The sequence below is a fragment of the Archocentrus centrarchus genome, unplaced genomic scaffold (assembly GCF_007364275.1).
Source record: "Archocentrus centrarchus isolate MPI-CPG fArcCen1 unplaced genomic scaffold, fArcCen1 scaffold_24_ctg1, whole genome shotgun sequence".
Taxonomy (NCBI): domain Eukaryota; kingdom Metazoa; phylum Chordata; class Actinopteri; order Cichliformes; family Cichlidae; genus Archocentrus; species Archocentrus centrarchus.
In genome coordinates this window covers 4,641,562-4,658,258 of record NW_022060254.1, presented here as the reverse complement: position 1 = coordinate 4,658,258, position 16,697 = coordinate 4,641,562, and the positions used below count along the sequence as shown (strand labels likewise).

Below are 16,697 nucleotides of genomic sequence, written 5' to 3'. Positions count from 1 at the left end.
CTTTGGAGAAACTGAGCTGTTTGATCGCTGTGTGATGATCTGAGGCTGAGAGACCACAGCCATTAAACCTGACTGCTAGGCTGAATCGGACAGCAGGAAGGTGAACATCAGCAGGGTGATCATGGAGTGCACTGCAACATCAATAACATCAAACATAAATGTATGAAACAGATTTCACTACAAACACACTCCATATTAACTCACCAATAAATCTATGAACATGTGCAGCAGTCAGAGGCTGCTGCTGTGTGTGTGTGTGTGCTTGCGTGTGTGCGCATGTGTGCATGTGTGTGTGTTTGTATAGCAGCTAGCAGTCAGAGTGTGAAGCCTCTGACAGCAGCAGCTTGGTCCTGGGCATTGTTCCTGAAATAAAGCTGCTCTCTGCCATGTCTACAGTCATGTTGGACCTGTTGGTTTGTAGGACTCCAGGAATGGAGGCATTTGGAGGCTGAAATCGGCTCTCTGGGACACTTTTTGTAGTGAACTGATGAAAGCTGTGTCTCAGATGGAGTGGATGTTAGTCCAACACATCATACATGAACTCTGCAGCTGTCAGTGTATATGCACATGAATGATGTGTGTTTCCTCTGCAGGTGAAGGTAGAAAGTGTGTGTGAGCTGGTGTGAATTCAGCAGCATGGATCAGTGTGAGGACAGAGAGGAGGGAGTCCCTCCCTCTAAAACCACTCTGTGTGGGGAACATGAGAGCCAGACCAAAGCTCAGAGGTGAGATGACCGTCACTAACTGTCCATGACTCTTCTCCATGTCACAGCTCAGCACTCACATCACTGCTGCATCATTATTCACAGGAACCAACCTGAACCAGAACCTGAACCTGAATGCAGCTGTGTGTCCTTAAAGAGTGACCGGTCTAAAACTCCTCCCCTTGATTTTAAAGGCCAGTGTCCCTCTGCTGCAGAGAGGTGAGCTGTTTGTAACATGAACTCTTTGATTTAACTGTTTGATGTTGGATAGAAACTGCAGTGCAAACACGTCGTTCCCTCAATCCCATTGAAACTGTCTCTGAAAAACAAGCCTTTGGTTTCTAAAGAGCTGAAAATCCACTTCAGCAAACAGGAAGTGATGCTCGGGATCATTTTTTCTTCCATCAGTCATGTTGTAGAAAGTTAAAGGGGTTCATTCTGCAGTGAAATCAATGGAAACACCAACTTTACTGCACAGATTTCACTTTTACTCCTAAAACTTTGAGCATCAAAATGACTCAAACTCTGGTTATTGTGGGTTTTTGTAAACTTGTAAAAACAAAAGCTGCTCTTCACTTTTCTCCTCTCTGAAAATCCACCAAATAAAACTTAAAGTCTAATCTTCTGACATTGAAACTAAAGTTTGATCTGTCCACACAGGCTGTGTTGTGTTACTGCTGTGTGTGTCTGTCTGAAGTAGCTTCTTACTCTGCACACATGAAGCTGAGTCCAAACACAGCTGACCTACACTAAATCCTGCACCTGAATGCATCCTGAGCAGACACAGGTGACAGGTGATTGGCTAACATGCAGCTCACATGACCTCAGCCAAAAGACGCAGAGAACCTCCCTGAAAGATGGAGCAGCTGATCTTAAAAATGTGTTTGAATCCACATTTTGTACCAAGTTTATTGTGGTGTCTTTCATTATTGATGTTATATCCCTGGGCTCCTGCAGTACTCAGTATTTCTGATATTGGTCCAGTCAGCTCTTCCTGACTCTGATTAATTAAAGGTAACCAGGAATACACTAAGGTCACAGCGGTCACCATAGCAGGTCTGCATGTTTTTGATCTGGCAGAGTTTTTCCACTACATGCCCTTTACAATAGAAGCTCCTTGAGATGACTGTTTGTTGTGATTTGGTCTCTATGAATAAAATTGAATTGATTTGAAGTTTGGATCCAGAATCACGAATTTCAAGTTCAAATCTCAAGTTGTTGAGTTGAGGGAGGAACGAATGATCTCTCAGACGGCTGCTTTTACCTTCGCTAAATGTTTCACAGCTGTTTGTCCTAAAGAGGACTTGAATTTGGGTTTTTCTTGGGAAACATTCTCATAAAAATTCTCCTGTGCTCGAACCAATTTTTGATGGTTTCTCCACAGCGTGGACCAGGAGAGCTCAGAGGGTCCCAGTGGTCAGTCTGCCCAGCAGCATCAAACACACCTGGACTCCATATTTATGGTCTGTACATGTACAGCAACTACTTCTACATCTATTCTGTTCACAGTCATCTCCATGCTGCTCTTTGGAGCCTCAGACTGGGACGTTTATTAAAAGTTCTTGCAAAGATTTGGATCTGCTCACAGACACGGTGTCTGCCTACATTAAGATCTGTGAAGAGTTGATGATCCTCTGAAGTGTATTGTTGTTTATCCAAACAATAAGCCATGAGTCTCCAAATCTCCTAAGAGGGCCATTAGTCCAAATAACATTAGCTTCAATCTAGGTGATGAAACCCAGTACAATAAATTACAAAAACAAGTGGAAAGGGAAATTCAAACTGCCAAGAAATATTCTAAGGACAGAGTTGAGTTCATGCTCAAAGCGGGTAAATCTCTGCCTGCTTGGGAAGGGCTGAAGTCTATTATGGGATAGAAATCAAATAAGTGTTTAATTTCCCTCAGTGGCAAAACTGATGCTGAGCTGTCAGCTGAATTCAATAATTTTTATAATCGTTTTAATGTCAGTGATCTTAGCTGTGAGTTTTTTTCTTTATAATGATCGGATTGATTGGTATTCTGTTGGAAAAATTAATTCTGTAATAGTATGATAATGATTTTTGTATTATTATTATGCTTATGTTACATGTATATGTGTTGCTCATTTAAGTTGACTGTGTTACAGAATGCCTATGTGAGGGAGTTTTTCTATAACCTTATGACCTTTGTACAGAATGTGTTTCTTTGTAACGAAATGTAGGACAGAAGTGTGAAGATAATGTGTTTAATTATAGCTATAGAAAAAAGCAAATTCAGCTTTCCATTTAACTCAGACCTTTAGAGACCGCACTAAAGAGCGCATTGAAAGACGTCAGTGTTTCTGTTACTTCCTTTGTTTATGTGCATTCCTGTTTCCTGTTCATGTGCTCAAGTGTGTGTATAAAAAGAGGAGAGAACAAACCGAACTTGTAATGATGTACAAGCTCCTTTAATTTTCTTGCAAGAGGATTAAAATACCTTTACTGGAGATAGAGCTGTGGCCTCTGGCTTTTGATGAGTTTCTGATCTGTTTCTTATCCAACATATTTTGTTCCAGCTGCTGGAGGAAAACATCATCACTTTTGTGAAGAACGAGCTGAAGAAGATCCAGAAGCGTCTGAGTCAAGATTACCCAGAATGCTTGGAGAAGGAGGATGAAGAGCAGGGAAGGAGCAGCAGAGAGGCATTTATGAAGATCACACTGGACTTCCTGAGGAGAATGAAGCAGGAGGAGCTGGCTCAGCATCTGCAGAGCAGTAAGAAGAGTTTTCTAAAGATTGAGGCTGCTGGATGACTCAAAACATTTAATTTGCACTTTATAAATCACAAAGTGATTTTTTTTTTTTTATAACCTCAGAACATCCTGCTGCAGTTTGTCGGTACAAACTTAAATCTGCTCTGAAGAAGAAGTTCCAGTGTGTGTTTGAGGGCATCGCTAAAGCAGGAAACCCAACCCTTCTGAATCGGATCTACACAGAGCTCTACATCACAGAGGGAGGGGCTGCAGAGGTCAATGATGAACATGAGGTCAGACAGATTGAAACAGCATCCAGGAAACCAGACAGACCAGAAACAACAATCAGACAAGAAGACATCTTTAAAGGCTCACCTGGAAGAGATGAACCAATCAGAACAGTGCTGACAAAGGGAGTGGCTGGCATTGGGAAAACAGTCTTAACACAGAAGTTCACTCTGGACTGGGCTGAAGACAAAGCCAACCAGGACATCCAGTTCATGTTTCCATTCACTTTCAGAGAGCTGAATGTGCTGAAAGAGGAAAAGTTCAGCTTGGTGGAACTTGTTCATCACTTCTTCACTGAAACCAAAGAAGCAGGAATCTGCAGCTTTGAAGACTTCCAGGTTGTGTTCATCTTTGATGGTCTGGATGAGTGTCGACTTCCTCTGAACTTCCACAAAACTGAAATCCTAACTGACCCTAGAAAGTCCACCTCAGTGGATGTGCTGCTGACAAACCTCATCAGGGGGAACCTGCTTCCCTCTGCTCACCTCTGGATAACCACACGACCTGCAGCAGCCAATCAGATCCCTCCTCAGTGTGTTGGCAGGGTGACAGAGGTCAGAGGGTTCACTGACCCACAGAAGGAGGAGTACTTCAGGAAGAGATTCAGAGATGAGGAGCAGGCCAGCAGGATCATCTCCCACATCAAGACATCACGAAGCCTCCACATCATGTGCCACATCCCAGTCTTCTGCTGGATCACTGCTACAGTTCTGGAGGATGTGGTGAAAACCAGAGACGGAGGAGAGCTGCCCAAGACCCTGACTGAGATGTACATCCACTTCCTGGTGGTTCAGGCCAAAGTGAAGAAGGTCAAGTATGATGGAGGAGCTGAGAGAGATCCACACTGGAGTCCAGAGAGCAGGAAGATGATTGAGACTCTGGGAAAACTGGCTTTTGATCAGCTGCAGAAAGGAAACCTGATCCTCTATGAATCAGACCTGACAGAGTGTGGCATCGATATCAGAGCAGCCTCAGTGTACTCAGGAGTGTTCACACAGATCTTTAAAGAGGAGAGAGGGCTGTACCAGGACAAGGTGTTCTGCTTCATCCATCTGAGTGTTCAGGAGTTTCTGGCTGCTCTTCATGTCCATCTGACCTTCATCAACTCTGGAGTCAATCTGCTGGAAGAACAACAAACAACCTTCCTGATGACCAAATTATTTAAACCAAAACTACAATCTCTCCATCCAAGTGCTGTGGACAAGGCCTTACGGAGTCCAAATGGACACCTGGACTTGTTCCTCCGCTTCCTCCTAGGTCTTTCACTGCAGACCAATCGGAGTCTCCTACGAGGTCTGCTGACACAGACAGGAAGTAGCTCACAGACCAAACAGAAAACAGTCCAGTACATCAAGATGAAGCTCAGTGAGAATCTGTCTGCAGAGAAAAGCATCAACCTGTTCCACTGTCTGAATGAACTGAATGATCGTTCTCTAGTGGAGGAGATCCAACAGTCCCTGAGTTCAGGAAGTCTCTCCACAGATAAACTGTCTCCTGCTCAGTGGTCAGCTCTGGCCTTCATCTTACTGTCATCAGAAAAAGATCTGGATGTGTTTGACCTGAAAAAATACTCTGCTTCAGAGGAGGCTCTGCTGAGGCTGCTGCCAGTGGTCAAAGCCTCCAACAAAGCTCTGTAAGTAAATATGTTACTATACCTTTATTTATCTCATAACCTGTGTAATTGCTACTGATCATTGAAAAAAAATAAGAACAAAATATGATCAGCACTAAATGAGGCATATGATCCCTTAATGTTTCAAAGCAGCTGAAAGTGTCGATGTTTCACATGTGGGTGAAAATTTGATCAAAGTTCTGTGAGCGTGACTGAGGGTGAAAAAACCCACAATTACGGATAAATCGGTGCACAGTGTAAAAAGAGCCAAGTGGAAAGCTGGGTGTCCTGAATTGTGCGTGTTTTCAGTGACTTGAGAAAAACTTTAAGACTTTCTTTGCACATTTACAAATCTGATTACAGACACAAATCTGAACATGGACACATGTTTTGCTACAATAATAGCCCCATACTTATCAACCCATCGTCCGATGCGTGGGCAAATAAGTGCCTCTGGGGCCAGCAGTCATTCCAGAGTGCAGTCAGCCCCATCCCCGACACCTTAGCCAACCCCCCCCCGCGCGGGTGTAGGAAACAGGGGAATGAAAAGATCTGTCTATTTCCCTCCGCACTCAGCTGGAAGATGAAATGTTGAGTGCATGTGTCAGAAAATGTAAGTGTATAAAGTGTAAAACGTGAGTATGTCTGTATGAAAATTATAGTGCTATTAAAATTGAGGGGACAGCTACCTGATGAGCACCAGACTGTCAATCAGCAGTGCTCACCTACACCTACCTCTGAAAAGCCCTCAATGTCTAAAGTGTAAATAAAACTGAGGGGCAGACAGCAGTGAAGTAGCGAGTGGAGCCACCGTGCAACCTCTGGGACACGTCTGCCCATAAACACCTTATGTGTATGGTGAAGTGTCATTAGCCATAATGTCTATAGTCTAATTAAAAAGGGGAGGGGAGGGTGGCAGTGCAGAACAGCAAGCAAAGCAATGTTAAGGGCCCTACTCACTGTGGCCTATATTCCACACATGCCCAGCCCCAAGGCCCTACATGTGTGAGTGATGTGTTATATGGGGAGGTGGGGCGAGGAGAAGGGCCAGGAGACATAAGATCAGAAGTAGTAGACTACCCCCAGAAGGAGAGAGCCAGCTGAGTGGCTCAGTAAGTACCCTCATTTCCCACACCCCACCACAGGGCAGCGGAGAGCAGGCCCGGGGCCTGGGAGAACATTACCCCAGAGTAACACCAACCGCGAGGGCAGCACCCACCCTCCAGGAGTGGAATATAAAGATGGCAGTGCCTTGCTCGGCTGTGGCTCCTACAGCTCGTGTTAGTATTGGAGAGTTAGAGACAAATAGCACAGTGATTTTGCACAATTTGACTACTAATCTGCAGCATAGATATCACAAACATATATATCACCACCAGGAGCTATTGGATTTAAAGAGTTTGGGGTGTTTGGACTCATTGATGCATCCCTTCTGGAATTCCTACACTGCTTCGGATTGCTGCAGCGGTGGCAATGATCTGATTATTTACTAATAACAACTGGTGTAATAATGCAGTAAAGATCTCAAGCCACTGCTCCCCTGACGTGGAGCTGCTCAGTATAAAATGTAGGCCTTTTTATCTACCTAGGTAGTTCACTGTTGCCCCCCCCCCCCCTTCCCCCGCAAACACCAGAGAAGCCCAAAATGTCCTCTATCATTCTATCAGTGAATTGCAATCTGAACATCCAGAGCGAGTTTTTATTGTGGCTGGAGACTTCTGTCAGGCCAGTATGAAAACTGCTGTCCCTCACTTCCACCAGTATGTGAAATTTGCTTACAGAGAATTCAAAGGCCGCTTTTCCACCAATGGGGTTCCAGCTGAAAAACCATCTGGACCTGGGGCTTCATTATTTGGGAGATGTATAGGGTTTCTTGGAATTCAGACATTGAGAGAGGTGACTCCAGAGCTGCACCCTGTTCCTCATTTAGTTTTGGTAGATTTATACTGTTAAGAAATTCCTCAATGGCAGCATCTGATGGATTAATCTGTGATGAGTATAAGGATTCATAAAAGTCTTTAAAAGAGTTATTTATTTGTTGTGGGTCATGAGTAATGTTACCAGTTGAGTCTTTAATAGAAAAAAAATAGCTGTTTTTTCTTTATTTAGTGTTAACTGGTGAGCCAGGAATTTTCCAGATTTATTTCCATTTTCAAAGTTTTTGTCTGTAACAGAAATTGTCTTCTTATCAATTATTTCATTTATCTCCAGTTTCAGTTTCCTCAGGTTGTTAATTATATGTTCGTGTGGTGAAGCAGCATAGGCAGTTTCTAAAGATTTAATTTTCTGCTCTAATTCTAACACAAGTGTTTTTTCTTTATTTTTCTTATGGGAGCAGTAAGATATTATTTTGCCCTGCATTACTGCCTTTCCTACTTCCCAAAGAACACATGGTGATATTCCTGGCAGATCATTATTTTCTAGATATATAGCCCACTCCTTTTTGAAATAATTAATAAAACCTTGTTCTTTAAGTAATGATGTATTAAATCTCCAGTTCCTGATTGTTGGTGTGACTCTTTTCTGTGTCAGAGACATAGACACCGGTGCATGATCACTGATAGTGATTGGATGAATCTGAGTGTCTGTGATATCCATCATCATGGAATGCTAACTAAAAAGTAATCTAAGCAGGAGTGAGAGTGATGTACTGGTGAGAAAAAAACTATAATCTCTCAGAGTGGGGTGACGTGAACGCCAAGCATCGCAAAGACCAAAATCCTTCATGTACTGTTTAAGAATGTCTGCAGACTGCCAGTTCCTCTGACTCACTGCTGTACTGAGCCTGTCAATATCTGCATTAAGTACCAGGTTGAAGTCTCCCCTACTATTACAAGTGTGGAGTCAGAGTGATCCGAGAGTGAAGTGAAGAAGGTATGAAAGAAGGAGGGGTCATCAACATTTGGCCCATATATACTATCAATACATAAATCTGTATTCTGAATAGATAAATTAAGTATTATAAACCTACATTCTGGGTCTAATGTGATGTTCCTAATTGTGAAGTTTATCTTTTTGTTAATCAATATAGATACACCTTTTTGTCTGGAGTTGTAGCAGGCTGAGTACACATGAGGGAACTGTGCAAAGGACAGTATGTGAGCAGATGTTCTGGACAGATGTGTCTCCTGTAGAAGAACAACATCAGCCTTTAAATTGTTTAATCGATTAATAATTTTTTCCCTCTAACAAACTCTGTGTACATTCCATGCAACAAACCACGTGTGCTCATGTTAAAACTAACTGTTGCAGTGTTGCGTGTCCACTAAAGGTGTGTGTGTGTGTGTGTGTGTGTGTGTGTGTGTGTGTGTGTGTGTGTGTGTGTGTGTGTGTGTGTGTGCCCGCTGTATGTTGATGTGTGTCCGTCCTGCATAGCTGTGCACTGTATGTTTGTGTGACTAATCGCAGCATTTAATAAAATGCAATCAAATTGCTGAGTGGGGCAAACAAAGGGAAGGGGTGTGAAAAGTGACATAAAAAAACCACAGGAGAAAACTCAAAACAAATGAGCAAACAACAACAAAGACACACTATGCTGACTTGAATCGGCATTAACTGTCCTATGCAGATGTGCCTATTATCCCAGATAACTAATGAAGATGAGAGTAAGCGGAGAGAATCAGAAAGAAATGTCAGTATGGACACAGATCACCTGAATGATCGTTAGAGCCATGGCGTGGTGGTTTGGTCACGGTAAAGCTGTCCGTTCACATAAAGTTTGTCCACAACGATGACAGCCCGGGAGCCTCCTTGCATGAATGGGGAACAGGACCTTGCGACACTCCAGGATCTCCTTTGGAAACTGATTGTTTACGCTGAAGTCCGTCCCTCTCGCCTCCTGGCCACGGCTCTTCACCAGCTCTTTGTTTATAGTGTTCAAATTGGGCTGCGATTGTTCTGGGTCTGCGTCCATCAGGTCGCTTTCCTCCCAAACGGTGGTCTCTATGGAAGGCGATGTTCCTCACGGTGTCTTCTGGGAGCTTTAGGTGAGTTTGGATAAACTCTTTCCCTGTAGTTTCCGGTTCCTCCTCTGTCTTCTCTGGGATGCCTGAAAACACAAGATTTTCCCTCATTCTGCAGGCCTGAACCTCGATAACCATTTCTTTTTTATTAAATTAATTTTCTTCTGGGAGTCGGGTCATTCCCTCAGTGAGGGAATTCACCAACTCCCGTTTTCAGCAGTGAGTGTTTCCACCTGCTGCTGCTTGAACTCAACAGACTCCCGCAAGGCCTGAACCTCTTTGTGGAGGATTTCAACCAGGGCCAAGCTGGCGTCAAAGCTTAACAATTTGTTATTAATGGACTCCACAATCTCCTAAATGTTGCTGGCAGGTGAAGATACTGTCTCAGGGGAATCTTCGGGGTGGCTTCTTTTTGTAGATGGAGTTCCTTTCCTGGTGGAGGGAGTCAGCGTTTTATCCGTTTTCCCCTTGACGACTCACTCAAAACACTGGTCAATATAAAATCACAAACACTCCAGGTCCTCATCACCATTCTCCAGAGTGCTGAAAATAATTGAAATTATGTTAGAAAACTAAGTTTATTTGTTTTTAGGCTGTCTAGTAATAAGTTAGCGGAAAGAAAAAAAAAAACTAATCACACAACAGTTTGTATTTACAGTGACCCCACCATGTACAATATTGCCGCGATTCATGAAGTCTCGCGTTGCTACATCATAGGGCCTCCCACAAATTCATTATTATCAGGCTGTCCTAAAAGTTCCCTGAAAAGCCTTCAGCTGATCCAAAATGCTGCAGCTAGAGTACTAACAGGGACTAGAAAGATTTCTCCCATATTGGCTTCTCTTCATTGGCTCCCTGTTAAATCTAGAATAGAATTTAAAATCCTTCTCCTCACATACAAGGTCCTGAATAATCAGGCACCATCTTATCTCAAAGACCTCATAGCACCATATTACCTCAACAGAGCACTTCACTCTCAGACTGCTGGCTTACTTGTGGTTCCTAGGATACTTAAGAGTAGAATGGGAGGCAGAGCCTTCAGCTTTCAGGCCCCTCTTCTGTGGAACCAGCTTCCAGCTTGGATTTGGGAGACAGACACCCTCTCTATTTTTAAGATTAGGCTTAAAACTTTCCTCTTTGATCATGCCTATAGTTAGGGCTGGATCAGGTGACCCTGAACTCTCCCTTAGTTATGCTGGAATAGACCTAGGCTGCTGGGGGATTATTCACCTCTTATTACTCTTTTTATACCCCATCCTGCGTTTAATCACTAGTTGTTATTATTAATCTCTGGATCTCTTCCGCAGTGTGTCTTCTGTCCTTTGTTTCTCCACTCACCCCCAACTGGTCACAGCAGATGGCTCCCTCTCCCTGAGCCTGGTTCTGCTGAAGGGGGTTTTTCCTTCCCACTGTTACCATGTGCTTGCTCATAAGGGCGTCAATTTGACTGTTAGGTTTTCTCTGTAATTATTGTAGGGACTTTTTACCTGCAGTATAAAGTGCCTTGTTGTTGTGATTTGGTGCCATATAAACAAAACTGAATTAGAGGATGAAATAAGAGGCTACACCAGGGTGATACATCCACTTTAACAACACTTTTTTTTAATGTTTTAATTTTCAGACTGAGTGGCTGTACCCTCTCAGAGAGAAGCTGTGAAACTTTGTCCCCAGTTCTCTGCTCCCAATCCTCTAGTCTGAGAGAGCTGGACCTGAGTAACAACAACCTGCAGGATTCAGGAGTGATGCTTCTCTCTGCTGGATTGCAGAGATCTCATTGTACACTTGAAACTCTCAGGTGAGGATTCAGTCTTTTCCACTGAGTCACATTATTGTACAATAGCTAACCTTTAAAGAATTATCAAGGGACCGTTTTATTTACCTTTTGGTGGATTATTAAAGCTAAGAATTACTGTCTATAAAATTTTTATAGTCACATTTTTGTTTGTTAAACAAAAATTAATTCATGCCCTGTTCAATTACAGATTGAGGGCTATTTGCATCCATAACATACTAATTTCCTTTCATAGTGGTAGGATACTGTCCAAATTACATGTTTGGGTGTCTGTTGGACATTAATAAAAATGATTGCGTATCTAATAACCTATGTATTCAGACCTAAAATTTCAGGAAACTTGTGATAGAAATGTCTTCATATAAATAATCAATAATAAGAGGTTAGTGGTGATATTGGTTAACCGTTTCTCTGCTTTCTTCTCTTTCCCCTCACACTGAAACCAGTCATGGTTCATGCTCCTCCTGGAGCCTGTTTTCAATGGAAGCATCTTTCTGTCAGAGAGAGTTCTTCCTTCCCACCATCACCAAGTGCTGCTCACAGTGGATTGTCTGATGGTTGGGGCTTTCTCTCAAATATTGTAGGGTGTTACCTTACACTGTTACACAACCTGAGATGACTGCTGTTGTCTGTTGGGAATTGTCACTTATAAATAAAGCTAAATTAAATTGAATGGATGGAACTGGATAGATGTTATTGTATCTGACAAACAGGAAATCATTGCTCACAGATGGATTATTCTTTTGTGTGTCTGCAGGCTGTCAGGCTGTCTGATCACAGAGGAAGGCTGTACTTCTCTGGCCTCAGCTCTGAGCTCCAACCCGTCCCATCTGAGAGAGCTGGACCTGAGCTACAATCATCCAGGAGACGCAGGAATAAAGCTGCTGTCGGCTGGACTGAAGAATCCACGCTGGAGACTGGACACTCTCAGGTATGGAGAGAATGTCTTATACAGGAGGAAGAGCTTGAAACATTTCCTGTGTCCTTCACTCACTTCCTGTTTGTTTCATGCTCATGTGACATGAACAATCACACATGCAGGAACATTTTTCCTTTGATCACAACAAAAATACTCTTTGAACTGAACAATAAGGGATATTAATGTAGGGGCCCTCCAAGGAGAACTTCTCCAGGAACAAGTTGTAAATATCTCAGTATATTTAACAGTGTAGGATTTTTGGGAAAACTCATTTTTCCCTCTGAGCTTGATTTAGATCAGATTATTGTGCGTACAGAGAGGCCGAGGACATATTTATCCTAGCTTCATACAAACGTTGGAAGCAGGAAACTGTTAGCTTAGCTTGATCCAAAGAAGAACAAACTGATCAAAGATGAAAGTTTTCTAATCAGAGCTGTGATAGAAGCTGACAACTACAGGGAGATGTTTACATTTAAAGGCAGCAACCATGCACAAATACATTTCTGGATTTCTAGTGCTTTCAGAGACAAAGGTCACAGTGTGCTTTAAAAAGCCGGTAAACACTATAAAATAATGGAAGTGACAACAATGCAATAAATAAACACATTTAGAGATGACCCAGGTGCAGGATATCCACTGGGAGCTACCTGCAAACCCGAGACAGCTGGGAGCAAAGCACAGGTGCAGACAGTGAGAGAGTGTTTGTTAGAGACAAGCTGATTGGACGGTGTGTCCGTGTCAGGATTGGTGGGCTTTTTGAATTATTCCTGGATGCTGTTGCTGCTGTCACTTGTTCTTGGATTAAGGCAGTGCTTCTCAAATAGTGTGTGTGTGTGTGTGGGGGGGCTCTGACCCCGGGGAACATGCTTTTTTTTTGCCGTACTACAATAAAGTGTAATTGCGCATCCACAACAGTAGATGGCAGTGGCGCTCTCATTGTCAGCGTGTGCGCAGTAAGTAATAGCTCTATGATGCATGTTTTTGTTTTTTTTTTCCTACTCACAGTGTAGAGCAGGCTCCGCAGCGACTATTTATATTCGCGCCGGAGAGTGCGGGGCACAAAAGGTTTTCTTCTTCCTGGGGGGGTATAACAGAAAATAACTGAGAAGCACTTGATTAAGGATTACACACTTGGGACTTGTGAAGGAACGGTGGTAGGGGCACTGACCCAGAGCCTGTAAAGGCCCGCTCTGGTACCCTTACATGTTTCTGGAAGCTTCTGACCAGGGCCTTTGCTACACACTGAAACCTTTCGGATTTTCCTGTATTTGAGAGTTAAATGAAATGTCAAAGACTGTGTATGAGCTAAAGCTTGAAGTCACACGAGGATCCTGAAATAATCAATCAGTACAGTTTGAGTTGTTCCTGTTTTTATTGTCAGCAGCAGGAGGAAAAGCTTCAGAGAAACTGGAACATGTTGATGAAGCATCGTCTGTGAGAGCCATGCTGCAGCATTTAGTTCAGCTTCTAAACTTTACCAGCGCAGGTTTCCTCTCTCTCTTCTTCATGGTCCTGCTGCACTCTTCATCTCCTCTGCTCTCTCCTTCCTCGTCGTCTCCACGGCTCTCTCCGTGTGTGTTTGACTCAGACTCCTCGAGTCTGTAGAAACAGCGTTGTCCTTACTACTTTATGAGGCTCACATAGATGAAGAATATTGTGAATGTAAAATAAACTATTTACAGATGTGATCTTTGTAACATCAGCCTGTATGTTTCACTAAGTCAGCAGCAGATACAGAGTCACCATTGGCAGTGATGAGCAAGCAAAAGGCAGCAAAGAGAGAACAAAAGTCATTTTATGTCTCAACATTGATGCTTTTAGTAACAGTTGATCCACTCTGATCCTCTTTGAAGATATTTAAAGCTTTTTATTTAGGAGCTCTACAGATTCAGACATTTATTCAGTAACAATTGATGCTTCAGCCCTCGTGCATCAAATGGTTGGAACAGCAAATGTGATTATTTAAAGGCTTCTAGCTGCTCTCAAAGGAAAGTTGTTGATGATAAGGAGACTTATTGCATTTCAAATGCACCTCAAAGTCTCTGCACCGTGTCCGGGGAAAATGAGCTCAGCTTTTTTTGATAAATGCTTTTTACATTTTCAGATCCAAAATCATCTGTTTCATTGATTTCACTGCATCAAGGCCAAAGGTCATCTTTAGGATGATGTTCTTGTAGATTCACTGTTCCTGCAGTGATGCAGCCTCTGAACACAAACTCTGATGCTTTTGGAATGAGGATGTCTAACACACAACTGTCTAACACACAGTTTGTCAGCGTCACAGTGTTGTGTTGTAGCAGTGCTTAAAGAGCACAGAAGTAGCAGGGTCAGCTCTGCTCTGAACTTTGACCTCTGTTTTTATTTTTCTCAGCAAATCTTCTTTCATGCATTAAAGCTTCCTTCCTTCTTCACTTTCTGTAAAGTCGCCGTTTTGACATGTTTACTGACACATTTTGTTCATCCAAAATTCATGTGAAGTTCATCAGAGTGGACACGCGCTAACCCACACATCAGTTTAGGGAGACGGGGTCAGCCTTCCATGGTGGATGGCAACGCCCAAGAGAGGTGAAGAAGAGAGTGGATGTGTGACAGAGGGAGAGCAGCCTTGATGGATGGTTTAGAGACGGAGCCAATGACATCATCACACAACATCCAGACTGAAAGCTTCAAAGAATGAACTCCAGAGTGTTCAAACAGGCTCCCACTGGCCATCACTGCCTCTGCCTGTAGCCGGGTCAGACCTGCAGCTGCAGGATTTTGATGCTGATCTGAGAACAGTTCAATAATCCCTCGTGGTGCTCACAGCTTCACTTTTATTGGCCCTTTGTGGGTTGTGGGTCTAATCCAGAATGACAACGACCTGAATTACAGGGATGAGGTGAACCATCTGGTCCAATGGTGTGAGATCAACAACCTGGCCCTGAACGTCGAGAAAACCAAAGAGCTCATTATCGACTTCAGGAGGACCAAACCCATCCACACACCACTCCTTATCAATGACACAGCAGTAAAGATTGTCAGCAAAACGAAGTTCCTGGGGGTACAATTAACAAACACTCTGACCTGGACTACTCACATTGAAGCTCTGGTTAAAAGAGCCCAGCAGTGCATGCTGTTCCTGAGACGGATGAAAAGAGCACACCTCCCCCCTCCGATTCTCACCATCTCCTAAAGGGGCACCATAGAGAGCATGCTGGCCAGTGGTATCTCAGTTTGGGCAGGAGCCTGCAGCGCCTCTGATTGGAGGTACTTACAGAGGGTGGTGAAGACAGCGGAGCGAATAATAGGAATCTCACTTCCACCCATTCAGGTCATGGCAACGAGGCTCAAAACATCTACAAAGACCCCTCCCACCCTTACAATGGACTGTTTTCGTTACTGGCCTCTGGAAAGAGGCTCCAGAGTCTTAGATGCAGAACAGCCAGATTCAGAAACAGCTTTTTTCCATATACCATAAGATTGCTGAACGCTAGATAAATGCTGCTTATTCCTCTTAACTACCTCATACAACTTACTTTGTGAAATATGTTGTTGCTGTGAGCTTGCTGCTACTGTATATATTGTTTATATATTTTATTGCCAAATTTTTACACTATATTTTACACACAACATTGACACTTTAAATTTTAGAATTTTAGACTATTGCACACTGTACAGTGTAAATTTGAATGACAATAAAGTCTGTCTAAGTCTAAGTCAAGGGAAATTAGCTGTGCAACCAAGCGAGAACAAAAACATGTAGAAAACAGAGACACAGACACTCAGAGGAAGACAGGAAATAACCTCTGACCCCCCTCCTCCTTTCAGGGCGGAGCCTGCTGGAGTCCGATGGTTGAGCCCAGGTCTGAGGAAGTGTAAGTGTGTTTTTAATGTGATTGATGAAAACAAACCAGCACACATTCAACCATCTTCAAACTGTCACATCACTCATTCACATCTCTGATGTCAGGAGTCATCATCAAAGTGTCAATCAATGAACAGATGATGGATCAATAACTGCAGCTGGATTGTGTTTGTTCTCTCCATCAGATTCCTGTCAACTCACAATCGACACAAACACAGTGAACAGAAACCTACAACTGTGTGACAACAACAGGAAGGTGACACATGTGGAGGAGGTTCAGTCATATCCTGATCATCCAGACAGATTTGATGGTTATCTTCAGCTGCTGAGTAAAGATGGTCTGACTGGTCGCTGTTACTGGGAGGTCGAGTGGAGAGGAGACGTTTATATTTCAGTGAGTTACAGAAGAATCAGAAGGAAAGGAGGCAGTTATGACTGTGTGTTTGGACACAATGATCAGTCCTGGAGTCTATACTGCACCGATGATGGTCCTCAGTGTGTCTGGCACAATAAGATAAAAACATCCATCTCCTCCTCCTCCTCCTCCTCCGTCTCTAACAGAGTAGCAGTGTATGTGGACTGTCCTGCTGGCACTCTGTCCTTCTACAGAGTCTCGTCTGACACTCTGATCCACCTCCACACCTTCAACTCCACATTCACTGAACCTCTTTATCCTGGGTTTTGGGTTGGATTTGGTTCCTCAGTGTGTCTGTGCTGAGCTGAGTGTAAAGAGCGTCCTCCTGTTAGAGAAACACTCTGACTGTTGAACAGATAGTTCAGTCTGTACATGTCTGTCTCTTTCACTCACAAACACGTTTTCACATTCATGGATTCAATCAGTTGATGTTTGAAACTGTTCTCA

General features: G+C 43.2%; 1 protein-coding gene across 1 annotated transcript; it reads left to right on the top strand.

Moving 5' to 3' along the window:
* Positions 1 to 636: 636 nt before the first annotated feature.
* Positions 637 to 16,553, top strand: LOC115775780 (NLR family CARD domain-containing protein 3-like). Its single transcript, XM_030723312.1, is given in 8 exon segments — positions 637 to 922; positions 2,076 to 2,167; positions 3,242 to 3,440; positions 3,542 to 5,339; positions 10,902 to 11,075; positions 11,830 to 12,003; positions 15,799 to 15,845; positions 16,021 to 16,553. Coding segments are annotated over 8 exon segments (3,303 nt in total).
* Positions 16,554 to 16,697: the final 144 nt, after the last annotated feature.